Source organism: Myotis myotis, unplaced genomic scaffold (genome assembly GCF_014108235.1).
Source record: "Myotis myotis isolate mMyoMyo1 unplaced genomic scaffold, mMyoMyo1.p scaffold_m19_p_9, whole genome shotgun sequence".
Classification (NCBI taxonomy): domain Eukaryota; kingdom Metazoa; phylum Chordata; class Mammalia; order Chiroptera; family Vespertilionidae; genus Myotis; species Myotis myotis.
Genome location: NW_023416401.1, coordinates 33,113,718 through 33,141,506, shown reverse-complemented (window position 1 = coordinate 33,141,506; position 27,789 = coordinate 33,113,718). Strand labels below are relative to the sequence as shown.

At 43.4% G+C, this 27,789-nt stretch overlaps 1 protein-coding gene across 5 annotated transcripts; it reads left to right on the top strand.

Annotated features, from left to right (window-relative positions):
• RAB12 (RAB12, member RAS oncogene family) lies at positions 1-27,789 on the top strand. 5 transcript variants are annotated; one of them, XM_036321994.1, is made up of 6 exons: positions 30-526; positions 15,612-15,672; positions 23,850-23,988; positions 24,936-25,025; positions 25,660-25,764; positions 26,626-27,786. In XM_036321994.1, exons 1-6 carry the CDS (start codon positions 304-306, stop codon positions 26,737-26,739), a joined length of 732 nt encoding a protein of 243 aa, XP_036177887.1. In that variant the 5' UTR covers positions 30-303; the 3' UTR covers positions 26,740-27,786. The 5 variants fall into 5 exon arrangements, 3 of the variants coding, with proteins under 3 accessions (XP_036177888.1, XP_036177887.1, XP_036177889.1); XM_036321996.1 differs by lacking the exon at positions 30-526 and adding an exon at positions 15,133-15,244; XM_036321995.1 differs by lacking the exon at positions 24,936-25,025 and having other exon boundaries at positions 23-526; positions 26,626-27,789.

The window sequence follows — 27,789 nt, the reverse complement described above, 5'->3', positions numbered from 1 at the left end:
TCCTGCCCCTCCTCGTCCGGGATGCTCCTGCCGCTGCTGCGGAGGAGCTGTTTCCCTTCCTCCTCTCCCGGCGGCGGCGGCAGCGCCGGCGGCAGCGGCTTAGGCGCGGGCGCGGGCAGCCAACCAGCGGCGCAGCTGCCGCGCGAAGCCCGCGGGCCGCCCGGAGCGCTCGAGCGGGCGGACGCCGAGCCCGGGGTCGACCCCAGGCGCGCGGCGGAGGCCGAGGGGGCGCCGGGGCCCGAGGCGCGCGGCCCGGGGGCGGGCGGCGGCGGGCGGCGGGCCGAGCGGGAGCCGTATGCGTGCATGGATCCGGGCGCCGCGCTGCAGAGGCGGGCAGGGGGCGGCGGCCTGGGCACGGGCTCCCCGGCGCTGTCGGGGGGCCAGGCCCGCCGGAGGAAGCAGCCCCCCAGGCCGGCCGACTTCAAGCTGCAGGTCATCATCATCGGCTCCCGCGGCGTGGGCAAGACCAGCCTGATGGAGCGCTTCACCGACGACACCTTCTGCGAGGCCTGCAAGTCCACCGTGGGTAAGGGCTCCGCGGCCGGGCGGGCCGGGGCCGGGGCCGGGCTCTCCTGCCGCCGGCGCTGCCTCCCCTCGGCTCCCAGGGCCCCCGCTGGTGCCCTTCGCAGTGTCGGCCTCGTTTCTCAGCGCGTCTCTGAGCTTTTCCTCTCCCACTGGATGGTCTTGCCCGTGGTGGATGGGTCTGTCGGTGAGATCTGCGGGGAGGCGGAGGACCCCCAAAGCCGGACGGAGGGGTGCAGTGTAGCTCCACGCAGACTTGCTCTTGCCGCCTCCTCTCGCGGCACAGACCCCTCGCGCCCTCCTGAGGTCCCGGTGGGAGCGGGTTACAGAGCGCAGGCGGCTCAGCGCCCCCTCCCGCACCCCCAAGGCGGTCATGAGGTGGGGTGATGCATCGGTCCCGTCCCGCTCTCGGGCACAGTGCGAGCATCTCCACGGAAACTCTCGACCCGAGGAAGAGGTGGTGCGAGGTGGGCTGCAGGGGGACCGTGGAGTGACGTTGAAGCTGCGCCCCGGCCAGAGGCCGGGGTGGTCACCATAGCAGATGCTGGTGCCTTAGCTGTCCCGCGCGAGAGGTTTCCCACCGTGAGCCAAGGCTTAGTTTAGAAATTGGAACTCACTTTTACGATATGCAGGAATAATGAAGTTTAAGATTTCCTGTGGAGACTAGGAAGACTAAAACGACACTAAACCTCTTTAATGCGGGGCACAGGGACTTGGGCTGAACTAGCTCATGACCTCGAATAACCCAGGGACAGAAGTGGAGATAAGTTATCCAGTACCACCCCGGTGGGTGAAGTGCAACAATGAGGTAAATACAGTGGCACTCCAGGTCAGGAAGCAGAATGCCCTGGGGACCCACAATTGAAAGTGCAGGGAAATTTTTTTGATGACGCCAGATGTACAGGACTCGGCGTTGAGGTCTTTCACGTGGGTGTGGGTAACAGTGATTTCGGTGGAAAGCCCCTTCAAAGCTGGAGGAACCACATAGCGCTGGTTCTTCAAAATAAAGGGTATTCACCTTCAGTGATAGGTGATGAGTGGTTTCCCCAGGGGATGTCCAAGAAACATTTAGTCGTTAAATTTGAAATTCAGAATTAAAAGTATTCTGTATTCTTGTACATATATTTAGTATTGTAACCAATGCTAGTTCCAACGCAGTACAATTTGGGATGTGTTTGTTTTACATTACTGTAACAGAAAAGTAATTCCCAAATTTTGTATTGTCGTTTTGTTTGTGAGAATTTGTTTCCCTTCGTGTTTCTTTGGAATAGATCATTTTTTGTGTTCTCTATACCCTGTGTGTTTTTTTAAATGTTGGCCTTGGGACCATGCGTTAAAATTTAGTGGCATAACTATACCTGTTTCACATATTTAATCTTGGATCATCTAAAGTACAGGGACTTATTAAACCATCAAATGAAGGTTTATACTGTTACTGTAGTACCTGACATATGAAATAGAATTAAAAGCAATTCAGAATTACCAATCTTTTATGGCTCCACACTTAAAATATATAAAAATGAGGGATAAGCCCAGCTGGTGTGGCTCAGTGGTTGAGCATCCACCCAGGAACCAAGAGGTCACCAGTTCTGTTCCCAGTCAGGGCACATGCCCAGGAGTCTGGCTCCATCCCCAGTAGGGGGCATACAAGAGGCAGCCAATTGATATTTCTCATCAATTGTTTCTATCCCTCTCCCCCTCTCTCTAAAATCAACAAAAACATATTTTAAATAAATGAGGGATAATACAGCTATACTCCGTGATGAAAAGAAATCAGCATAGGCACAAATAGGTGGCTAACAGGGCTTGGGTGGATAGAGGTGAGACAGGAGATGAGCAGAGGTGTACTTTAGAGGAAGGCAGAGAAGAGATGAAGGGTTTTCTAAGCTGGGGCCATAGTGGAGCAGCACCCCCATATTCTGAGGAAGACTCACTAGGGATCATCAGAAATGAATGCTTTGAGGCCTGGATGCCATGCTGAAGAGGGTGGACCTTATTCTATAGCAACTGGAGTCTTGGCATGAAGACAGTGAAACTATGAGCAGGATTCCATAGGATACTTGGGAATGAGGAAGAAAGTGGCAGGCAAGGAGACCAGGCAATTTGTTCCTCTGTTCCCTTAACAATCATAAATACATACACTTACACATGCACATACCTCCCCTACCACTGCCACTGTGAGCTTCCTTATGTGCTTGGATTCTTGTCTTGCTCCTCCACACGTAGCCTGCAGTACTTGGCTTGATGCATGTTTATTAATTGTGGGAAGTTCAGAGAAAGGTGATAGTTTCTGTTCTGACCCAGAGTGTGAAGACACTTGAAGAGAGCTAATTAATCGCCCTTTAAACTCCGCTTCTGAGTTGCTTTCTCCTTCCATTTATCAAATTACTTATTGAGCATTTACACTGTGTGTCAGGTGATAGGCTACCCACTGGGGACTGAGTAGTGAATAGGACAGTGATGGCAAACCTTTTGAGCTCGGCGTGTCAGAGTTTTGAAAAACCGTAACTTAACTCTGGTGCCGTGTCACATATAGAAATTTTTTGATATTTGCAACCGTAGTAAAACAAAGATTTATATTTTTGATATTTATTTTATATATTTAAATGCCATTTAACAAAGAAAAATCAACCAAAAAAAATGAGTTCGCATGTCACCTCTGACACGCATGTCATAGGTTCGCCATCACTGGAACAGGACATAATCTATCCAGATGTGGCCCAGAGTCCTGGGAAATAAGATAATCCAGGTTGATAAGGGCAGCGGTAGAGATGTGTAGAGAATATTTGAGGGACATAGTGGAAGACCTTAGAGATGTGTAGAGAATATTTGAGGGACATAGTGGAAGACCTTAGAGATGTGTAGAGAATATTTGAGGGACATAGTGGTAGGATGAGGACTGATCAGGGGAAATTTCCTTCCCATTGGAATGCTGTAAGTATAAATTCATTCCTTGAGTTCCTTTAGAAAAATGCTATTTAAATATGGCGTTGGGTGTGGTGTAGAACTGTGGTTGCCTCACCTGAATGCCTGCCGTCTGAGCAGTTCGCTCATAGGTCCTTCTGAGGCCAGTTTGTCGGCTTTCACCTCCATGTAGTCAGCTCCACACAGAGAAAGAGTCTTCCCCCGGAGCACTTTCCCTTACCCTGTCCAGACTTGCAGCTGTGGTCTGCTCGGGACAGCAGAGTCTGGAGAAGACCGCGCGCCCCACAATAGGGGAAGAGCCTGAGCATGCACAGACCAAGGTGCCTGTGTAATGCAGAGGCTGGAAGAGACTGCCTCCAAAGTGCCTTTTAAAGGTGAATCAGGTTCCCCTGGACTTCCTATAAAAGGTCATTGTGGAAGGCCTTGGGGATTTTAAATAAGCTATTTTAAGTGAGCAAAATGTTGATTTTTTTAAAAAAAAATTATTAATCAAATCAGAAGTTGACTTGGTTTAAAGACACAAAATTCATCAGGGTATGAAAAGCTAAAAAGACTTTTTAATAATTGACTGTTCAATGGAAATTGTCTAAGTGAAGGATTATTTTCAAACGAGAGGCCCAGTGCACGAGTTCATGCACGGGTGGGGTCCCTCAGGGTGGCCTGCGGAGATCGGGCCCAGCCTCGGAGCCCTGCAGCCCTGTCTGACACCCCACCTTGGCCTGGCACCGTCCCCTCACCTGCTCCACCATCCCCCCTGCGGGGCTATCAATTGAGTGGGCCCAGCTCCTTCAGCCACCACCGCTAGTCACCATCTGTGGGGTGATCGGCCCTTTCTTGCACCAGCCTTGGCTTGGTGCCTCCTGCTCACCTGCTCCACCATCCCACCGCAGTCCCACTGTCATGGGGACCGGCAGTGCCTCCACTGCCGCCAGCTGCCAGTGCCACATCGCTGACGCCCACTATGTTCTGCGCCGCCCCCTGGTGGTCAGCACATGTCATAGCAAGTGGCCGAACTCCTGATCTCCCTGTCAAACTGCCTAAGGGGACAATTTGCATATTGTGCTTTTATTCTATAGGATAATACTTGGTATCTTGTATTTATGGAATTGAATTACTTAGTCTGATATAGCTAGCATATCAGACTTTTAAAAGTACAGTAGCAGCTTTTTAAAGTTTGAGAAATGAAAAAAAAAACCTAGTTGGCTGTAGAAATTCACAGCTATTAATATTAAAAAAATAATTATATATTTGTCAACTTTTGTTTTATTCTATGCTACCTGTTATTTTGTTTTGACTGAAATGGTTTTTGTTTTAACTGAAGTGGTTTTATCAGGCAACACCCACCCCCACTTCAAGAGCATTGCATTCTAGAAAAAACACTAGAGTAAGATTAAAGAGCCTGGGCTCTTTATTTAGGGTTTGCCACTTGTGACTTTGGAGAAGTAACTTAGTTGTCTTTACATATAAAATACAACATTCTTTTAGTAGTAGCTACAATTCGTTGAGTATTTACTATGTATCAGCAAAAGTACACTCTGTGATCCTCATAACAGTCCTGAAAGTTACCCCCATTTTACAGATAAGAAAGCAGAGTCTCAGAGAGAGAAACTTAGCCACTGTGGCACAACTGGTCAGCAAGTGGTCAGGGGCAGGGCTGCAAAGAGTTATTTCTGTGTTCCTTAGCTTACTTTGAGATTTATATTTACTCTGCTTTGTGACGTTTCTGATGTATTAAAATCAGAATCATTAAGCCCTTTGCTGCTTATGTAATTTGGTCCTCCCACAACCTGTGAAGATAGTGATGCCATTGATCTATGGTATCCATGAAATTGACTTTCTGTATGCCCCTATCTTCACTTGTCACTTGCTTTCTGGATATTAAAATAATGCTCTAAGAATTGGATTCCTTACCTAAATATTCATTCATTTACATATCTTAAACCTACATATTTATAAAAATTTTCCAAAATTTCAACATTTTAGATAGAAAGTAGGAGTAGGGCCATCAAAACCAGAATTCTGGTTTTCCTGGGCAGTAAAATTTCCCCCAAAGTGCTGGAGACCAACATAGGGATTGCCAGTTCTTTTATTTTGCCAAGTAAAAACATTTAATAAAAATAAAAACAAATGCCAGTTAAAAAAAGAAAGATTTAAAATGAAGTTGTCTCTCCCCAAATTAGGAAATTCAGAATATCCTAATTAAAAAGTTTTTTAAATTTAGTTCTGAGACCCTCCCTACTCTGTCTTCATTATTTTAATTTTGTAGCAGTGCGTGAAACTTCCCAGGCTGGTCCCTGAGAGTGGCTGGTCTTAGGGCTATACTGAAGCCCTGGTTTCACTCCATTGCTGGCAGTAGTCCCTGTGTTCTCTGTGAGAACGCATCTTCTTGAGTCCTTGTTGAGAGGAAGGTGCCTGCTCTGAGGTTGGGGAAACCTTGTGGTGCAGCTGGCTGCATGTTATCAGGACCAACAGTCAGACTGGAAGCCGAACTGAGGGGTCCAAGAAACAGGTGAATACAAATCCCTGGCAGAAATGGCTCTCTGTGGATCTGGCCTTGAACGTTAGGAGACATGATAGGTGAAATGCAGTTCACGAGTGTCTGGTCAACTTTATCTAGAAGCAGTGGAACCGCTGGTAAGGGACATTGATTACTCATACTTTATTCTGGAAACAGATTTTTAGAAAACCAAGAATGAACATCAACTGGATTCAGATTTTAAACTGTCTTTTAGTTTGCTCTTCTGTATTTATCTGTAGTCTTCCAAGCCATCGCTGATCTGCCTAAGTGTTTCACTTAAAAGAGAATTTGGGAAAGTTGTCGAGAATTCCCACTGCAAAAGCCCAACACTTCCCAGCCATAGTGATGTAACATGATGACTCAGGGAGATGTGAGTGTGAAAGGAACCAATGCGTCTTGGTTATTTAATTTTTATACCAGCCTATGCTATGCATTGTGTGGTTAGGTTTATTTAATGAACTTAATGCAGTGGAGCTATCTTTCAAAGAAAGTATGGAAATGTATTGCAGTGGGGTTGTTTAGGTTGAATGAAAATCTATTTAAAGACCTGGCTCAAGTGCACTCAGCCTTTCCCTGTTCACTGGCACTGAAGAAAGGTTTCATTATGCATGACAGAGATCCAGATTCTTAGAGATTGCTTCTCTCCCTCCAGCCTGTGGAGCCAGCCAGGAGCAGTCTGGTGCAGATCTTGGAACTGGCTTGAGGAGGCAGAGTTGGTTCTTGTGAGAGGTTCAAATTATTCTCCAGCCCTGGGTTTCACATACATTGTTCTAATTAAGTTTTTATTTGAATTTGTAAAGAAAACAGCTCTGTACAGTAGTCAGCAGATATTTTTGAGAGGCTGTTCATATTTATACAAGATGCCACTCTGCTAACCATTTATTGGATGTAACGCTAAGGCCTGCTCACCTGGCTTGTCCTTTTCAGAAGGGGTGAGTCATGGAAATAGTCATAATAAAATGTCAGAAAAGAGGTGAAGGGCTGTGCTGTTGCACTTCAGCAGAGGAAGAAATTGATTGTTCTCCTTTTGTTCTGTGGTTGCACATCTCTGACATTTGGAAAATATTTGGAAAACCAAAACTACAGACCTAAAATAGTGCCCTTAATTGAATGTGATTGTGGGGTTCTTTTGTTTGTTTTTTAAATGCTTTTCCTTTAAAATCAGAAAACACAGGCCTAACAGAACACTAGATTCCATAGAAAACCTTTTCCCACCAAATCTGACAGCCTCCACTGCTTGGTTTCTGGTGCTTACATAATGCCTTCTTAGCTTACAAAACAACAACCTGCATTTCCACCTCAGGCAGAGGTAGGATGGAAATAGCTGATGAATAGAACTCTTCTGGTTTTCCAGGCTTAATTTAACACAGAAGCTTCAAACCCCCTAACCCAGCTCTCGGGGAAGGAACAGGCCCCTTCTAAATGAGGAGCTGTGGTGTTCTTGCATGCTGTCTCCCTCGTTAGGCCTGCTACACAGCAGAACTCTGCTCTCTTGTTTACTGAAAAAGAATCACACACCTACCATCAAATTTTCACTTTTAATTTTTCACTTAAAAAGAAAAACACTTGGCCTTCTCTTTGGCCATTACTCATTGTAGGAGCTCCTGGGGTGGCAGCATATTGTGGGAAGAGTGTGGAGTTCAGAGGTGGGCCCAAAGTCCTGGATTTAAGTCCCAGCTCTACCACAGCTATCAGTGTGACTTGAATTTCGTTTCCCTCATTTATAAAAGGAAGGGGGAAAAATAGGGCTTACACTCTTTTCCTATCTTTTGGTACAGGAGTGAGTGGAGATAAAATATCTTATGTACCTGGCCTAGAAAAGGCAATTATAAATGCCAGTTATGTTCCCTTCTCTTTCTAATGTATATTATAGGTGCAAAAATTCTGAAACACTCCAATAAATAATTCTTATCCTTTAGAGATGCATACTGAAATATACACAGGAGAATAGGAAATAAAATGTAAGGAGATGGCCTGTGTAAGGTACAAAATCTACTTGTATTTTTATGGACCCAACCTAAATAGTAGTAAAGTAAATATTTTTTACATAAGAAGAAAATATTACTGATCTGCCATTGATATCTGGGTTTTTGTTTTTAATTTTCCAGATTCTTCTTCTCTCTTCTTCCCCTCCCCCCATCAAGAGGTCGAAATGACTGCTTTTTCTGATAAGGGTCCGTGAGCCAAGGAAGGCCTGCAGATGCAGGAGCAGTCTATCTAAGCCAGTCAGCATCCCTCATTTTTACTTTGCATTATTTCCCTAACAATGCAGAATTCTTTTTTAACATTGAATACATATTTATACCTCTCTTGCAGCCATACCCTCATTCACCAGGTGAGGCTGCACAGGGAGGAGCATAGCCTGAAGCCATTCAGCTCAGGTTCAGATCTGCTCTAATACCAGCTTGGTGACCTTAGGCAAGTAACTAACCTCTGATGTGTTTTCTCACCTGTAGAATGGGGACAGTGATAATATCTACCTCAAATTGTTAAGAGGGTATACTGCAGTGAGTTATGTACATCGAATAAATATAAAGCCTTTAGACTAGTACCTGAAACATAGTAAACACCACAAAATAGTTTTTAATCTTTTTATTATAAAGGAATTAAACCCCTTTCTGTGAAATTGTTTTATACATGTACTAGAGGCCCAGTGCACGAAATTCGTGCACTCAGGGGAAGTCCTTCAGCCCAAACTGTGCCTTCTCGCAGTCTGGGAGCCCTCAAGGGTTGTCCGACTGACGGCTTATACATATTTAAGCCGTCAGTCAGACATCCTTAGCGCTGCCGCAGAGGCAGGAGAGGCTCCTGCCACCGCCACTGCGCTCGCCAGCTGTGAGCCCAGCGTCTGCCTCCTGGTGGTCAGTGCACGTCATAGCAACTGGTTGTTCCGCCTTTTGGCCAGTTTGCATATTAGCCTTTTATTAAATAGGATGGTTCGTGGAAATGGAACCACCCGCTGTTCTGATGGGCTCCCAGGTGGTACACATACTCTGTTTCCCCAAGCCTCATCTCTGATAACCTCAAGCTCTCTCTTCTGTCCCTACTTGATGTAGTTTGTGATGTCACAGTGTGTTCGTTCCAGCCAAGTGCAAGGCTGTCTCCTTATGCTCCTGCATATGTCAAGGGCAGGCACAGGGAGTCTTCACGTGCTGGAGTGGAGACATGTCAACCTGGAATGAAAGAGAGGCAGGTGTTCTTAAACTTAGGATAGACTTTTGATATCCTCAGGCCTGATAAGCATTTTTTAATGACATGCAATTATTTTACTATTTTAATGGTATGAACTTCTGAGAATGATCAGAATATTTTAGTTGTAGTACTTAGTTTCTATTTCATCGAAGACTCATAATAGTGAAAGTAGGAAAAGCCAGATAATCTATCTATCTCTCTATCTATATATATAAAAACCTAAGCAACCGTTATGATGGAACGACAGGAGCAACCAGTCGCTGTGAAACACGCTGACCACCAGGGGGCAGACGCTCACTGCAGGAGCTGCCCTCAGCCTGCAGGCCCTCTCAGCCAACTTCCTGCAGTCTCTCCCCCCAGCCAGCAGGCCCCCATCACCCGATTGGGGCCGGGCTCTGGGCTGGGACAGGGAACCAGGGGTGGGTGGCGGCAACACAGCCCCTTTCCCAGGCGGGCGAAGGGCCGGCTCTCTCCTCGGGACCAGCAGCCAACCTCCCAGGTATCTTCCCCAGCTGGCAGGCCCCGATTGACCAGCCGGCTGCCCACCACAGTGGCGGTTGGCCCTTCCCCCTGGCCAGCAGTCCCCAACCAGGGCCAGGCCCCAGGCTGGGATGGGGAACTGATGATGGGTGGCGGCAACCAACCTATGGCACCCGGGTTGGGGGCTGCGACCTCTCGTGGGCTACCTGGGGGCGGGGATAATGGGGACAGAGATGCGGTGAGAATGCAGGCTGTCTGTCGAACTCGCTCTCACTCCTCCTGCTAACCTCCCCCAGGATGCCAGGGTTTGAGCGCCAGGGAAACCCACTGCCAGGACCACAGGGGCCGGTCGGGCTCCCCGTGGGTTCCGGTCCGGCCCGGCTCCTGCCCCAGTGGTCCCGGCCCTGATCAGGCTAAGCCTCCATTCCAACCCCGAGGTCCGCACCCGAGTGCTGAACGTGCACGCGGCGTAGGAGTGGATACCATGCCAGGTCCCTCACGCTCCGCCCACAGCCCCTCTCTGGCTGCCTGGCCTCATGCTCACCACTCCTTGGAGTAGAGCTACAGCTGCTGCTCCTGCTGCTGCTTCAGATAACACCATGGAGGGCAGCAGGCACAGAATGTGGGGGCACCTGCGGCGCAGGAGCAGGTCTGCAAGGCACGTGCAGCGTGCTGGGCAGCCCAGAGGCCCAAGCTGCGCCCCGGCCCACCGCTCGCATTTCCACGTGGGGACTCAGGTGCCGTGACTCAAGCAGAGGGAGACGCATGAGGGCCTGGCAGCCCAGGTGCTGCCCAGGGCCCAGAGGTCAGCTGGGACCTGCCCTTACATGCCAGACGCTCATGCTTCGATCTCCAGCTAGGCCTAGGGGCCCCACCCGTGCACGAATTTCGTGCACTGGGCCTCTAGTATTAAATAATAGGAGTTCTCAAGTTCAGTGCTTTCAGTGCAGAAATTGAAAGATGGTCTACTGACCTTTATGTGGTGCTTTCCTCTGGGAATTTCTGTTGTATTCTGCTCTGGTAGATTGTGTTTAGACAGAAGACAGGCTTCACGGTCATGCGACTGGCTTTTTTGTTTTGTTTTTCTTTTAATATTGATTTCAGAGAGGAAGGGAGAGGGAAAGGGAGAGAGAAAGAGAAACATCAATGATGAGAGAGAATCATTGATTGGCTGCCTCCTGCACACCCCTACTGGGGATCGAGCCTGCAACCCAGGCATGTGCCCTTGACTGGAATCGAACCTGTGACCTTCAGTCCACAGGCAGACACTCTATCCACTGAGCCAAACTGGCTAGGGCATGATTTGTTTTTTTAATGATAAATTTACTTTATGTGACCTTTATGCATTTCTGAATTTATTTTCTCGCTTTCAGTGAAAATGCTAGAAATGCTCTCCCTTGGTAGAAATATTACATCCAAAATTGGGCAACACTTTATAAGGTATATATCCTTGGAAGAAAAGCTATATAGATTTAAGATAGTTACTATAAAGTGGCATTAAAATTGCAACCATTATTTGAACTGAGACATATTTCAAAGTCTGAAATCCTTCAACTTCCTGAAAGTGTTAAGTAAGATAAAATCAGATCTTTGGTGGTGGGGTCGGGCAGAGAAGAAAAAGGAGAGGCTGTCTGTTCAGCTGTAATTATAGGCATGGACCATGGTGTTATTTTTGCTTTTTATTTTTTTAGCTTTTGCTGGAAAGGAATGTGCAGAAAGAAGCTTCTGTTTATTTTTTTATTTTCACTTTTGTAACTTCTGTGGCCCAGCAAAAAGAAATACACTAATGTTTTGGAAATGTTTTGCCTTAAGGGAGGGGAACTTAGAAATTTTATCAGCACTAAGTATACTAGTACAAATTCTTGATGCTGTTGCTAAGGTTTATGAAAGATGAACACAAAGAAAAAGGCAAATTTCAAAGTTAAGCTCTGTTCTTTAACAGCTTGATGTGGTGATTCTGGGTCATTTACAGAACGTTTCACACTCCTTTTTTCAAGCATTTGACTTTCATTTGTGGGCAGTGTTACAAATTTGAATCAGATATCTGCCACTGAACTAGCATGTGCTATGACCTTAATGCAAATCACCTTTTCCTCTCTCTGTTCTGTTTTCCTCTGCAAAATGAGGGTAATAGTTTATTCCTCGTTGGGCTGCTGCAGGATTCCATGTGTTGGATGTCAGGCACAGCATGTTTGACAAATGCCCACTATTGTTGCTATTAAAGGTCATTGAGATTAAAAAAAAAGAAGAAGACAGCCTGGTCGGTAGCTCAATGGCTAGAGCAATGACCGTGGACCAAAGGGTCTCAGGTTCAGTTCCCAGTCAAGGGCATGTACTTACCTGGGCTGCAAGTTTGATCTCCAGCCCTGGTCAGGGTGCATGTGGGAAGCAACCAATCGATGTATCTCTCTCACATCAATGCTTCTCTCTCTCTCTCTCCTTCCTCTCTCTCTAAATTTAATAAAAGCATATCCTCGAGTGAGGGTTTAAAAAAAGAAAGAAAGGTAAGCTCCTGTTGTCAGAATAATCCACTTATAGGACCACTTCCCATCTAAGCAACTGAATAAATGGTTACCATTATTCCTGGGATGGCTGTATGTAGGGAGAGGACATGAGTATATTAAGACTGCCCCATCCTCTAAGGCAGTGGTTCTCAACCTCCCTAATGCCGCGACCCTTTAATACAGTTCCTCATGTTGTGGTGACCCCCAACCATAAAATTAGTTTCGTTGCTACTTCATAACTGTAATTTTGCTACTGTTATGAATCGTAATGTAAATATCTGATATGCAGGATGTATTTTCATTGTTACAAATTGAACATAATTAAAGCATAGTGATTAATCACAAAAACAGTATGTAATTATATATGTGTTTTCCGATGGTCTTAGGCGACCCCTGTGAAAGGGTTATTTGACCCCCAAAGGGGTCTCGACCCACAGGTTGAGAACCCCTGCTCTAAGGATTTACATCAATCACAGGAATTGTAGGAATCCCACTGCTCTGCCCACCAGACACACTGAGGACAGTTGCCCTTTCTTTTTACTAAAGTGTTTTGTTTGGGCTTTAAAATCCTAAGTCCTGAACTTCCCTAATTTTTCCCCAAATAGCATAAGTCCTCCTTACATATCCAGCATTTGATTACGGGAGGGGGTCCATTCATCAGATTTATTGAGTTGCCAGGCATTATCCTAGGCTTTCAGGTGTCAAAGACTGTGTCCTCAGAGGGGACACCAACAACAAAGAAGGAGCAGGTGGTAGGGCTAGAAAAGAGCTCAGGCCCAAGAACTGGGAACACATGAGGAGTTGAGGGTAAGGGGTGGGGCCATCGTAAGGGTTCAGACAGGAATCACTAAGGACTTACATTCTGGGCAGACAAGGAGGCTCTCTAAGAGAGGACAGCAGAGAAAAGCATTTCTTTGCCAAGTACATGGGGTGTTTATTGATTAGGACGGTATGACTTAGCCCTTTGAGGGCAGGGACTGTCCTCATCAACTGATGGAATGGTAGGACTGATCACTTCCTATTAGTCAAGAGGCCTATAGAAAACTGGGTTTTCAGCAAGTGCCGTGGATGGAAATGAAGGTGCTCCCTTTTTGTCCCTGTTTGTTTATAAGCGTTGTTTGTAGGCATTCCTCCTTAGTGAGGAGAAACTTCTCTGTGCTGACTTCTTCCAAACTAATACGAATATTTAAGGCTTTAATGACTTGCTGCCTTTTATTAGGGATCTTTACCATTTCTATAGCATGCAGATATTGCAAATAGACAGCATTAAGAGATACTTTGACTTCATATAAGAAGGTTTTTAAGAATGTTTAGTTGTATGCTTTGATACAAGGATGTGTTTCTAAGCCTTAAATTGGAGTAAGTTCCCAATCTTTGCAAGCCATCTAGTGTCAGTTGGATGTAAAGGATATTTCATCTAAGAGAGAGGACCATTTTAATCAGCTGTTCCTTTTATGGAGTTTTAGATTTAGCCCTGGGTATTTTTCTGTTGTTGTTAGTTCCTTTGTCGTTAATCTATTCACTAAAACTAGACAGTTTTCATTTTGGCTAAACAGATTATGAACCCTGTTCACTGTCATCTTTACTTTGTTTTCGTGTTAAAATTATGATAACATTACCACGTCTTGATTTTGAATATTTGTACATTTTCCTTCTATTTTATTTATTGAACTTTGTGGTTACAAAATAGTCCTAGTGTAGGACTGCTAAAATTGATAAATTTTCAAGTTGGCTGAAAAAGAGTGTCTGACATGTTCAGGCTCAGAGCAGTTCTTCACAGAGAATACAGCCTAATCAAAACAAAAATTATTTGCACTAGCTATTTGTTTAAAAGGATTCTTTTAGTTGATTTGAAGCAGAGCTCACAAGTGCAATAAAGTAGTAGCCACTGTGATATGTATTATAAAAGTTACAGTTCCCTTAACTAAAACTTAAAAAATAAAATTAACTGGAAATAAAAGTAAAACAATAGTAGTCGTAACAAATATGAATTTGATTTGTAAACTGCCATCACAGAGTAACATAGTGAGGTCCCAACTTGATGCTAATGTAAGGAAGACTATTTGGTCTGTTTAGAACCAGAACATAGCAGATATCTCCAGGCTGTTTTTTGTGCCTTGTAGAATAACACTTTAAGCTACACTCTTCCCCCTGTGGTTGAGCCATTAAGGAACCCTGAGGATACTGTTGATGAACAAACATGCTTCATGTTTTAAGGTGGTTTCAGTGTCATTTGGCTCTGGAAAGCAAATTTATTCCAGAACTGAACGTGAAATTGAATTAACCAGGTTTCACTCGGTGACATTTGAAATTATATCTGGTGTAAGAGATTATGAATAGCTTTGTTTTCTTGTGACATTTTATATTCATGCAACTTCTCTGTATTGTACAGATGAGGGCTACTGCCCCACCTCTGCCCAGGGTTGTAAACATGTTTTTTGGTATTGCATTGGTGTCCACAGGGTGTTACTAATTATAAAAGTCAGTCATATGCCTTTCCCTTCACCTCAAGAACATCATCTGACATTGAAGTGCTGCATCAGTTCCCTGAAATGGAGAGCCTGGGAGGGGGTCCCTGTTCTCTGTGGCCACATTGCACTCGTGGGTAGAGGTGTTCCCCCTGCTATTGGAGGTCAGGCAGCATGAGCACCCTGGATCCTACAAAGCAGTCAAGAAGTAGTTCCTATAAAGAATATGTTTCTAGTTCTCAAATTTAGCCAGCATTCCTTTGGTTTACTTTTTTTAGTTTTGAAAATTGTGTGAAAAATACTGTCTGAAATATTTAAGTTTTCTACAACTGAGATGGTAACCTACACAAATAAAAATTTGGTTTAAAAATCATCTGAATTGGAAAGGGACAGTGATACATGATGGTTTGCTTATTAATATTACAATAAATAAAAATTGTTAATTTTTATGTGTAAATTTAAAAAAATAATTCCTCTTCCATACTATTGACCATATAATAAAGAAGTGCTATTTATATATTAACTAAATTTTCTGCAAATGCTAAAAGAATTTAATACAATAATTTGTAAGTTCAGAGTAAAGCTGTTTGAAATCAAGATTGTTTCCAGTGTTCTATATAAGAATTTTCACCCAGGTAACATTCTTTTAAATCCACTTATTAATATAATCATTAATTATAATTTTAAATGATTTTTATACTAAACTTATAGTAGTAATAAATTATAGTAATTAGAAATTAAAATTTTTTAAATTATATTATGAGTAGTAAATGCTACATAACTATTTAGGGTAAAACATAGCATAGGTTGACTTACAGTTGTGTATTGAAATGTGGAATTACTGGGTGCTTACAGATACTGGCACGCTTCTGCTTTTCCCTTTTGAGAGTTGCTAATATCAGTTTTGTTTTTTGTTTTTCTAATAATGCTATATTAAAATGTAAGTGGGATTTTTTTTGACAAATTGCATCTTTTTTTCATTTTAATTTGTTTTATTTACAGGTGTTGATTTTAAAATAAAAACTGTAGAGCTAAGAGGAAAGAAAATTAGACTACAGATCTGGTAAGTAAAGAATCTGTACCCAGTAATTGCCATTCATGTTTAATAGTCCATACGCTTGTCTAATACAATTAACCATTTGAGCTGGTTTGTTCTCCTACTTTTCCTCTCCTTTGCTCATGTTTAAATAAGATGAACAGTGAGAGAGAATTTAGAAGAGTCTGCTTATTTCATATCTTATTTGCACATGGACAGTTATGCCGTTGTCTCTATTTTCAAATCATTTGACAAAACTGTCATCACTAAAATGATTGCTGAAATGCTTGTCTTCATGTTTTTAAAGTTATTTTGTTTGATAGTATTCAAAGAAAGTTCAGTATGTTTCTGACCAGACTTGCAGTTTCAAGCCAGATAACCTCTAGAGTTCAGGGACTCTTCTTGGTGGCACAGTGTGAATATCACTGTGGGACACACACACTCCTCTGGCCATATTGCTGATGCTACATGAAGTAAGCCCTCATTAATGTCAACTGGAAATGAATCCACAGCCCCTTTCTCACAATATAGCCGTATGAGAGACCAAACCAGCTGTGCTACCGCTGTGTTCAGCTCTAAGAGCTCTCTGCTGCTCTCAGCAGCCCACAGGGAGCATTAGGAAACCGATCTGTGGAGCGAGGATCAGGTCTGGTGTTGGTTTAAAAGTCACGGCTGAGCTGTTCTGAGAATGCCCTTTTGTTTTAACGACACAGCTGCAGTGTACTCAGCTTACTAACTCCTCTCGGCAGGTCAACTTCAGCTCTGAGTGTTTGTCCACCATGTGTGTGTTTGCTTTCATCTGCGTTAATTGCTGCCTCATCTGTGGCATCATCGGTCACCTAATGCTTGAATGTTAGTGCCATGCCTTCATTCTTCATCCATGTCCCTGTCTGGGATACAGCTGCAGCCGAACCAGCATTGCTTGCCCATCGGAGGTGTCTGAGGTAATATCTTTATTTGGCCATCTGTGGCTATATAACCCACTTTAAGATGTTTTAACTTAATTATGAAACATTAACAGTCTTGCCTAAATACTTGATACCCCAAATAATGCATATTTCTTACTAGATTGGCCCATGATCTGAAAGGCAGCAAACTGTTTTGTGTCTTGTTGCCTATTTTTTTGAACTCTGGAAATGGCAACAAAGTATCTTTCACATGAGCTGCTGTTTTTAATTTTAAAAGCTCTTTAAGGTAAAGACCATCTTTAAAAGTATTTGGAGCATGTCCACCTGTGGGACCCACACCAGAGACACCTGATAGTCAAGGCCAGTGAAAGGACAGAGGCCTTGTTGTCAGTACACAGAATGTCCAAGGCCACTCTGTGCTTAGGCTAAGATACTATAAGCAGGTGCAAGGATACACACACAGTAATCCCACAGTGTACTGCACATGCATGCCCTTCTGTAGCCAAAATGTGAATGGTGTAACTATTGGCATGAAGTAATATATATTACTTCTTTGTCTCTGGAGTAATATACATGTTATATTATGTGAGCTAGAGAGAGGAGAGGGAGAGACAGCTGAGAGCTGGTACTGCTACAATGTAAGGCTAAGAGCTTATAGAGAGCTCAGATATAGCTCCCATGTTAACCACCCAGTGTGCTGGGCAGAGGAGTGTGCTGGAGAGGGGAGAGACCAGGGAGGCTGGGAGAAGCTGCTGAGGCAGGGAGCTCAGGTACTATTGCTATGTAAAGCTATAGGTCTAGAGCAGGGTTGGGCAAACTTCTTGACTCGAGGGCCACAATGGGTTCTTAAACTGGACCGGAGGGCCGGAACAGAAGCATGGATGGAGTGTTTGTGTGAACTAATATAAATTCAAAGTAAACATCATCACATAAAGGGTACGATCTTTTTTTTTTTTAGTTTTATTCATTTCAAACGGGCAGGATCCGGCCCGCGGGCCGTAGTTTGCCCACAGCTGGTCTAGAGGCAGCTTGCAGTTGCTCAGAAGCTGCTGCAGACACAGAGGCTAATACTGCTGATGTCTGGGAAGATGTATCTAGGTGTATGTACGGCTGCCTGTTGTATGGACTGCTGAAAGAACTGTTTTGTCTGAAGGCTATGTGGCCACTGGCTTCTGCAATAACAACTCCTCCTTATATAGCCACAATTTCTCATGGCTTCTCCATCTACGACCCGGCGTCCAAGAAGGTCTAGTCCCTAGGTGGGGGGCTCAGACCCAACACCTGTAACTAGTGAGCAGAGGATAAAGGTAGAACGTGGACTAAGTTCCCAACAGTTGGTGTAGCGAATAGGGTTTGAGAAGGAACCTGACTCTGGCATAGAATTTAGAAGAGTACATGGACTCAGAGCAGCAGTGCTGTGCGGTGCTCTTGCTGTCTCTGACACTACCTCTGTCCATAGTGCCTGTAGGTGAGATACTTTTTGATGGAGATTGCCTCGCAAAGGAGATATAGCTAATTGTAGAATGTCTGTGAAGCTTGCTTAGTGGATGGCAGCAGTGTCTAAATGATGGCATGATTAAAATATATGTTGATTAATGTATTAATACTTTAGTTTTCATCTCAGGCAGTAGTAATCTATTTTGGAATGTGTCCAAATGCCCTGTGCCCCCTGGAGCTCTGCTCACTGAGTCTGTGCTGGTGACATTGAATACTTCTGGATCTCACTCCAGTGGCTTTGTACCTAATGTAGGTGGGCCTTGCCTTATGAATCCCAGTCCATGGGGAAAGGTGTTTTAGTGCAGTTCCAAGAAATGCACAGGGCACCCCAAAAGCACTTCTCTCTTGGGTGTAAAAGCATTTCCCCAAATAACTCCTTCTCTGCTTCTCCTTCACTCTTCACTCCTCAGACTTAGTTCTCAAAATTTTCAAAACTGTACCACATTGGTGAAGAATGTAACTGAGAGGAAAAGCAAGATTCACTGAATCTATTGAAAGGATGATTGCAAGTTTTCTATGGGGAATACCCCAGTGATTCAGTTAGGAAGTAGGACTTATCTTTTCCTAAAGGAAAAGACGTTATTGTTATCCAGTAGGTAGAAAGGAAGCAATGGAGTCCTGGTTCATTACTTAAAGGAACATGTGGCTTATTTTGGTGTCAGCAGCAGTCCTTGTGCTGTTGCTGCTGTAATCTGCTTTGTCAAGGACATGCTGTCGTCACTTTACTGTCACAGGTTGAGGGCATAGGAGGATCTGGTATGGTTGGAAGGAGCTTTTCAGAGAGGCTGGTAATAATAGCCCTGCTCTGATTTTGTACACTGTCAGTCCCCGCAAACACCGCCAGTCGGCCTTCACAGAGAGGTGTTGTCAGAAGAAATGCAATTTTTTCTTGATGATGTCTGGATATAGTCCATCTAAGAAAATGTTATTTACTGTAGATTCTTGAAGGTTTAAAGTACCCAAAGCTACAGATGTCATTGTTACATTTTTAGGTCACATTTTTCAGTTCCTTGATTTATCTAGGGTTAGAAAATCAACAAACTGATTTTCACATCTCTGTACTTAGAGTGTGTCTACATATATGCATACTAGTGACCTGGTGCACAGATTTGTGCACATTGAAAGGAAATTAATTAGAAGGTGGCCATCAGAGCGGGACTGGGTGAAATGGGCCGGACATGCCCTGGAGCCAACCTCCCGCAGTCCCTCCTTGGCATCTGTGGAGTGAGTGGAGTCCCTCCGGCTCTTAGACATCCCCCGAGGGGTCCCAGAGTGTGAGAGGGCACTCTGTAAAGTTGCTGTCGTACAGGGTGTGGAACGCAAACACAAGTGTGCAGTAAACCAGCAACAACATAACCCATGGCCGAAGGTGGAATCGCATGGCCCTGCGAGGAGTCGGCTCCCTCCTCTCTGGTTTCAGAGTGCATCACCTGAGAACCGCCGCTGCCAAGTCACTGCACCTTGGCAGTTCCTGTGTTGAGCGACTGCCCCCTGGTGGTCAGTGCACACCATAGCAACCAGTCGGACAGTCGGACACTTAGCATATTAGCCACACACACACTTTCTCTCTCTCTCTCTCTCTCTCTCTCTCTCTCTCTCTCTCTCTCTCTCGACCTGGTGCACAAATTCGTGCACAGGTGGAGTCCGACTGGCCTGTCCTAATGGGGGCCCATCAGGCCAGATGGTGGTGGTGGGGTGCCATGGGAAGTTGGCCGGACAGCCCGCCCCCGTTCAGGGTGGGGGGTCCGATCAGGGTTGGGGCTAGCTGGAGGGAGGGCAGCTCCCTCTGTGGTTGGTGTGATTCTCTTAATTTGACCTCTACTTTCTGAGACTGAACCTGGGTTTTCCCATCACTTCTTGACTTCATTTGTGTGCTTTTGATTTGGGCGTGGTAACCTCACTCGGACGTTTAGGGCTCCTGTTTTTGAGCTGCTGTGTTGGTTACTGCCTCCTTCCCCCGTCCCTTTCTCCTTCCATTACCTTCCTCCTTCCCCACTTCCTCAGCCAGGTTTACTAAGTCAGTAGGTGACTCAAGCTGAAGGTTGACTCACTAATCAAATCAGTGGGAATTTATTAATTTGGCTCACGAAAAGGCTCACAATAAAGATGTTCGGGGCTGATCAGGGGCCGGGCCGGCCAGGAGGGGGCATGGCCAATTGGGGCCTGAAGGATCAGGCTGGTTGGCTGCCACAGTGCATGTCATAGTCACTGGTCGTTCCGGCAGTTCTGGTCACTCCACCATAATGGTCGCTGGGCTTTTAGATAGATAGATAGATAGATAGATAGATAGATAGATAGATAGATAGATAAGAGCTTAAAGTATAACTAAAATGAAAATGTTTCTGCTAGAATATAGTTTCATGCATTTACATCCAAATGCTATCCTGGAAGTTAAACATGGTGACTTAGAGTCATTGTGTTGAAATGGACTTGACCATGATATTTGTCTCCTACTTTAGGCAAACCCAGAGTTAAAATGCTTTGTGTAGGGGCCCCTCGTTCTGTCATTGTGCCAGTCTCCACTGTTGAGGAGTTTGGTGTTCACCAGCGTTCTTCTATAAACGCCAAACTCCTTTCCTTTCGTTCTGTGCTTGGAAGAGGAAGAGCATTTCACATACTGAAATTGGTTCCTGCCTTTCAAATTAGTAATTGTGTCATTTTACTGGATATATTAAATATTACAGATGAGAATTTTTAAAACATCATTGTATTACCAAATTGGGGAAACAGAATTTAGGAATTTTTTTAATTTATACCAAAAGCAGAGAGAGAAATAATAGTAATATCACATGCTAACTATAGTAAATGATGATTTGGCTGGCATTAATAATCTGCAAATCTCTACTAATCAGTTCTTTGTCATTACAGCAACAATATGGGTTCATGGTGATAAAGAGGGGAAAATACTAGGATTCTGCATCTTTATAGAAAGATAAAAGCATGATCAGATTGGTTACCTTATTTAATTTTTGAAAAGGGAGACTTGTGTAGTTTTTTTTGGTGCTGGTACATAGTAGGTACTTAAATACTTGAACTGAATTAAACTTTCTACATTTTAAACATGTAATGTTTTGGTCAGCACATGTTTATTGACAGCCGCTCTGGGTCAAACACCCTACTGGGCCCTGGTGGATGGAAACAGACCAGTCCTGTCCCTTGTGGGCCTTCAGTCAAGGACAGCATGGGATTCTTGTGTCCTCTGGAACAAAGCAAATGGCTTTGTTTTTTATGTGAAATGAATTTGCCAGCGAGTTTTGTTTGCTTGGCATAACATCAGAAATGTGAACTAATCGGTGGTGAGTTCAATCTGAATGAAGCCATAAATTATAGCCACTGCCAAGGGGTATTTTAGGGACACAGTCCCCACAAGTTGCACCTCGACCAGGAAAGCGTTGCACACACTCTCCCACTAAGACACACACTGTCATGCTACAAGCTTTGAATAGCCTTGCAGTGAGGAACCTTGTTGTTACTCTATTGCCTAGCTTACTCCCCTGTGACCCACCGTGGCCCCTGGGCGTATGCCAGCAGTTAGGCTTTGGGGAAAGCTAAATTATAGGTCATCTTTAGAGACATTGTTTCCCCAATCAGAAGCCCTGCTCTGCTGAGCCACATTTGTCTCAAGCAGTTTCTTGGCTTCTTAGATGGAAAAACTAGGTCACAGCCAGCTTCTATACACTACTAGCGTGCTTATGTCCTTCCTCACGTTGAAGTGCCAAACTTCAGGAGAATAAATAGTTCTTAGGTTTCAAAGTAGCAGTTAGAGAATAATGAACGTTACTGTAATTGTAAACCTATTTGGTAACTCCCCTCTCTTTCCCTTTGACCACTTATTCTGTTTAAAAGGATTCTGTAGCATTTTTCATTAGTGGATGATTCTTATCAACAAAATCAGATATTAGCCATTGAGATTGGTTAAAGGAGAGTTGTAGACTTAAATAGTTTAAATTATCCCTCGTTTTCTCCTTGTTGATGACTGTCTCCCCTAGGGAGACATTTTACCATTTTACTCGTTAGAAACTGAGCTCATTTTAGAAAGGCTGAGTTCTCTAAAGAAGCAAGACTGGAGCCCGGGTACCTGGCACCCACAGTGACTGCCCGGGGCCTGCCTGCTGGAGCAGAGCTTTCCAGGAACAGCTCCTGTCCACCCTAGACAGGCTTTGAGGAAATTGGGGGAATAACAGCATTTATACCTGTTAATACACCAATTGATAGAGGTAAAATACCTAGAAAAGCTGACTTGACCATAATACTTTATGACCATAATACTTTATACAAAATAAAAGTTGAATATCGCCCACCACCTAACTCCTTGCTCATTTTTGCTATTTCTCTTATTCCCTCCACAACAATTTTCCTCACAGTGTAGTAGATTAAAAATTTAGAACCTTCTAGAGCAAAGTTTATGACTTTGTGGGGGAGAAAAGTGTGGTCAAGTGCACTTATGTAATTTGTAGTATTAAGTTACCTCATGATTTCATAATTTTATTCATGAATGTCAAAAAATTCATTCCGAAGCTAATGTTAACTTAAGTGAGTCACTTGAGTATGAGTTAGGAAATCAGAAATGACTTTTATATTTAACTAGGGGCCCAGTACACTAATTCGTGCACCTTGAAAGGAAATGTGGGCCACGAGGGTGCGGTGGGCACAGGGGCATGTCTCAGCCCATCCTCTGCACCCCCGCCCGGCCCCTCCCGCCGTGGCCCCTGGTCCCCTGTCTGCCGGTAGCCCTGCTCCCACCACTGCCACTCGCACACACTGACAGCACCGGCCCTGCTCTCACCCGCTGATGGTGCAGAGCAATTGGGGCAGGCGCCAACAGCAGGTGTGAGTGGCGGCTGCTGCCCTGATTGCCTCTCAGGAGCAGGGATAGGTGGAGAAGTCCTCAGGGGCAATTGGGCCTGGCAGCCGCCACTTGCACCCACTGACGGTGCTGAGTTATCGGGACCGGCGCTGGGCAGTGACTCCAGCACCAGCTGTGGTGCAATTGTGGCTGGTGCCAGCAGTGGGTGTGAGCGGCACCTCTGGTACCAGCAGCATATGTGAGTGGGGCTGTCGCTGGCAGTGGGTGCAAGAGGTGGCTGCCGGCCCCGATTGCCCCTCAGGAGCAGGGCGAGGTGGAGGAGCCCTGAGGGGCAATCGGGGCCGGCAGCTGCCGGGCACCGCAGCGGGTGCGAGCGCCAGGTGGGACCACGGCACACGAGAGCAAAGAATTTTCAGTAACCATTAGAGGCTTGCCTTGATGACAGTGACCAGCACCCCGCCTTGGTCTAGTGCACCCGCTCACCTGCTCTACCATCCGCCTTGGCCAACGTCCGCCATGTTCTGCACATGCCCCCTGGTAGTCAGTGTACATCATAGCAACTGGTTGTTCGGTTGTTCCACAGTTCGGTCTATTTGCATATTAACCTTTTATTATATAGGATGCTATTTTTGCATGAGTTTTCACATTGGAAAGTTTTTTATAATTAAGATTTTGCTATGTATAGGATTTTAGTATCTTTAGTTAAATTATGTGGGATCTGCCTTATTATAACTTTTTGCCATAAAAATGCTTTTTTTTCTATTTTCAGAAGCTTGGTTTGAAGGAAATTGGGACTCCTTTATGTTTTTGTTTGAATGAAACTAGTTCAGAAAAGCTATCCCCACTAATAGTGAGCGTGCACATGAGGAGTGGCCTGGTGACTAGAAGGAACCAGCCTGGTGGGGCCACCACTCTCCCTGTGTGCATTGGAATGTGGAGTTGCTTACTATGGTTATGGTTTGGGAACTGATTTTTTTGCTGCTATTTTTTAGGGATACAGCAGGTCAAGAGAGATTCAACAGCATTACCTCAGCTTATTACAGAAGTGCCAAGGGGATCATATTAGTATATGATATTACTAAGAAGGAGACATTTGATGATTTGCCAAAATGGATGAAGATGATTGATAAGGTAAGTGTTGCTTTTTTTCCCCCCATATTTGAACTCTTTGCTCATGGGTGTTAATCCTTATAAAAGAAAACATATTTATGAAGCATGCTTTTACATTATAAAGGTCTTTAATCCATATTGCAATAATCAAAGTTTTATTATTATAAGTAATAAAACCAGGATTTTTATTCTGGTATCCTGGGCTGTTTGAACGCAAAGCCCAAATCTATAGTTCTGCCATCCTGAAAAACCAAATTGGATTTATACTTTATTCAGTGTTACACCCTCTTATTTCACTAAATATTCTGTCATGACGGCCTTCCTATGTCATTAACTGTTCTTCCAAAGCATGTTTTTTTTAAATATATATATATTTTATTGATTTCAGAGAGGAAGGAAGAGGGAAAGAGAGATAGAAACACCAATGATGAGGATCATTGATTGGCTGCCTCCTGCACGCCCCCCGTCAGGGATCAAGCCAAAGCCCGGGCATGTGCCCTGACCAGGAATCAAACTTTGGCCTCCTAGTTCATAGGTTGACACTCAACCATTGAGCCACACTGGCCAGGCCATGTATTGTTGTTTTTAATGGCTGCATTCTTTTGTGTACCTTACCTTATTTCATTCTCAGTCTATTTTGTTGGATTTTTACATTTTTTTATTGATGATCATTTTTAAGTACAAAGCTTTGCCTTTATTTTGAATCATTTCCTTAGGATAGATTCTAAGGAATTACTGGTCAGAGGCTAGGAACATTGTGGTTCATATACCTAGAACCACGTTTCTTTCTAAAACGCTGTGAGCTGTCTTCATGCCACAGTAACCAGGTCTGCCTGGGACAGAGAAGATGCTCAAAGATTTGTAGAGTGAATGAACAAATGAGTGAAAAATACTGGATTGTTTTACATTTCCTGTCAGCATATGACAATGCCCATTTTTGAAATGCAGCTTCTTTTAAAATTCCACAGTATGCTTCCGAAGATGCAGAACTTCTCTTAGTTGGAAATAAGTTGGACTGTGAAACTGACAGAGAAATCACCAGACAGCAGGGTGAAAAGGTGAGAGAAACCTGGGGGGCAGGAGAGAGAAGTCAGTTCCCACACTTTGTATGTTAGCAGTTGATATGCTTTACCTTTTAACAAATTACTTATTTTTTTAAATTATGAAATATTTATACAGTATCAATCACATCATTCTCATATGTTTGCTTTTTTTTTTTTTTAGCAATCTTGCTGCCTTAAATTAATTTTGAAATTGAAGAAAAAAACCCACATTAGTATATGCTGCATTATTATCTAACCTGACACTATATACAGAGAAATATTTTTTTAAAGCATAAGTTGCTTTCATGATTGTCTCTCACTCTAATACTAGTATATGTTAATCTTCCTTGGAGAATCAGTGGTATTCACATTTTAAATGTCAGATACATTACAATTTTAGAAATTTGGTCACATTATTTGACTTGAAGGTCATAGTATCACTGAGTTTTGCTTTGTTATTTACTTATGTAAGAATTTTCTGCACTTAGGAACTTTACAGTTAAGCATACACCGGCCTTAACAAACCTTTAGTCCACCCCTTCCCATATAGCGGAAGCCCAGAAGGTATGATTCCCCATCGTTGGCCTCATATTCATACATTAGACAACATTGCACCCCACACAGAGGGAAAAATAACTTGTTTCCTTAGTTCGCACAGCAGATAACTGGGATGCGGTTCTGTGAAGCAAGTGCCAAGGATAACTTCAATGTGGATGAAATATTTCTGAAACTTGTTGATGACATTCTGAAAAAGGTAAAACAATCTACATGAATGTTTTTCATCTGAAACATACTGTTTATTATTTTTTGGTTGAGGATTTATTATTTCGAAAGGGAAGTACAGTAGTTTTTCTCAGTTTTAAGGAGCAGGTGAAGTTGTCCTTCCATCTGGTGGTTTTCAGTATCCTTGGTATTATGTCCGGTGTATTTGCTTAGCCTCAAATACAGTTTGGTGGAGTGACTGGCGCTGGCACGACAGTGTGCCTGTTTGTCTGACATTTGCTCTTCTTCTGTTCCTGTTTTCCCACAAGGACTAAGTTACATGTAGATGGAGGAGACAGCGAATGTGCAGGGATCTGAGCTGAGAGGCCCTGGTCCTTGCCTCCCCTGTTCTATCACCAGGAGAATTGCTAGGCAGCTTCACTGAGCAGCAGCAATTTCTTCAGGCATCTTTAGGCTTACATTCAAAGATTTTTTAGTAAGAATTTCGTTATTATTACGTGTTATCTGCTCAGTTCAAACATAATTCAGAAGCTTCTAATAAAATGGCTGCTTTATTAGAAAGGTTATTTCTTTCTTTAGTAATGCTGTACCCCCTGAGAATGCAGAACCGCTTTTTTATGTATTAATGCACCGAGTTCCCATTATACTGAGCCATGAAAAAGACATGTTTATGAGGTCCATCTTGTCTCTTCTTCCTCAGGTATAAAGGGACATGATGCATCCTGAACCTGTTTTGTTTTTTGTCTTAGTATTTGAATGTCTAGTTAAACTTTGAGGATTAGAGAGTTTTATATAAAAACACTTTGCTCTTATATAATTGTACGATTTGCAGAGCACTTACCTTATACGTTGTGTAGTTAAAGTGTGTTTTTGTCTTTTGTTTATCCTGAAGATGCCTCTGGATATTTTAAGGAATGAGCTGTCCAATAGTATCCTCTCCTTACAACCAGAACCTGAGATTCCACCAGAATTGCCTCCACCAAGACCACACATCAGATGCTGTTGATTTGCTACTTTGGAGACAAAGTGGGAATGATTCCTAGAAAGGGGAAAACGTTCTATTCTGCACTACAATCATTCTGAAAATTTCCTTTCGCACTTTGTAATTCAAGTCAGAGCTATACACTAACTTGTAAATATGCAAATATGCAATCCTGGGTAAGTTTTGGTTATAAATTACATATATCCCTCCAAATTATTATATTTCATTCATTATCCCAGTGTCTAGTGTGCATACACTGGGAAATGTAGTACTTCTAATATGAAGAATGGGAGAAATGAAAGTTATAGTGTTTCTTGATATAAATAATATAATTGTCCTTGTTAATTATATTATGAGGACAGAAGATATTCTGATAAGAAGAAAGAACATGGTGCTTTGCTTACTGATTTAAAGAAAATTTGTAAAACCAGAGATTTTTTGAAGAAAAAAAAAGCTATCTTACGTGCTTGTTCTTTATTTACAGGACATTTCCCTAGCTGTAGCATTTTTGAAGTATTGGGAGTGTTTCTAGCACAAAGCAAAGTTCCATTCATAGCCGTCATTGAAGGTTATTTATTAATGTGATATAATGGTAGAATATTACTAGTTAGAGGGTAGGATTTGACTCTGAGGCCGCAGAGTCGCTCTCATAGTTTCTGAATTGATATCCCTTATGCTTTTAAGAACTACGAAGATTCAATAAAGAAAGAAAACGCTGCTGTCCTAAACAAATCCTGTTTAAAGGAATTTTAAAGAGATACATTTTACTATATCAAAGAACATACTTGTATTTGCCTAAGCATTCTGTACCTTTATAATGATGAAACTTCTCCCCCTTATGACAAAGCTTATTCCTGTTAATCCTAGACTGTGTTCTTTTTTTTTTTTTTTTTTTTTTCAGTCTGATAATGAATTTGTGAACTCTCTCTTTGGTATATCTTTTATTAAACTGCACTGTTTTGTTTAGTCAAGATAAGTAATTATGTATTTGAATAACTTGGCGTGTCTTGAGTGTTGTGATATGAAAAGCATTGTGGTCTTTCTACACTAATAAAATTTTGTATTTATGAATAA

Coding starts and splice junctions, on each gene's coding strand:
- RAB12 (XM_036321994.1), top strand. CDS start 304: ATGGATCCGGGCGCCGCGCTGCAGAGGCGGGCAGGGGGCGGCGGCCTG. Junction 15,673..23,849: donor AAAATTAGACTACAGATCTG/GTAAGTAAAGAA, acceptor GCTATTTTTTAG/GGATACAGCAGGTCAAGAGA. Junction 25,765..26,625: donor TTGATGACATTCTGAAAAAG/GTAAAACAATCT, acceptor TTTATCCTGAAG/ATGCCTCTGGATATTTTAAG.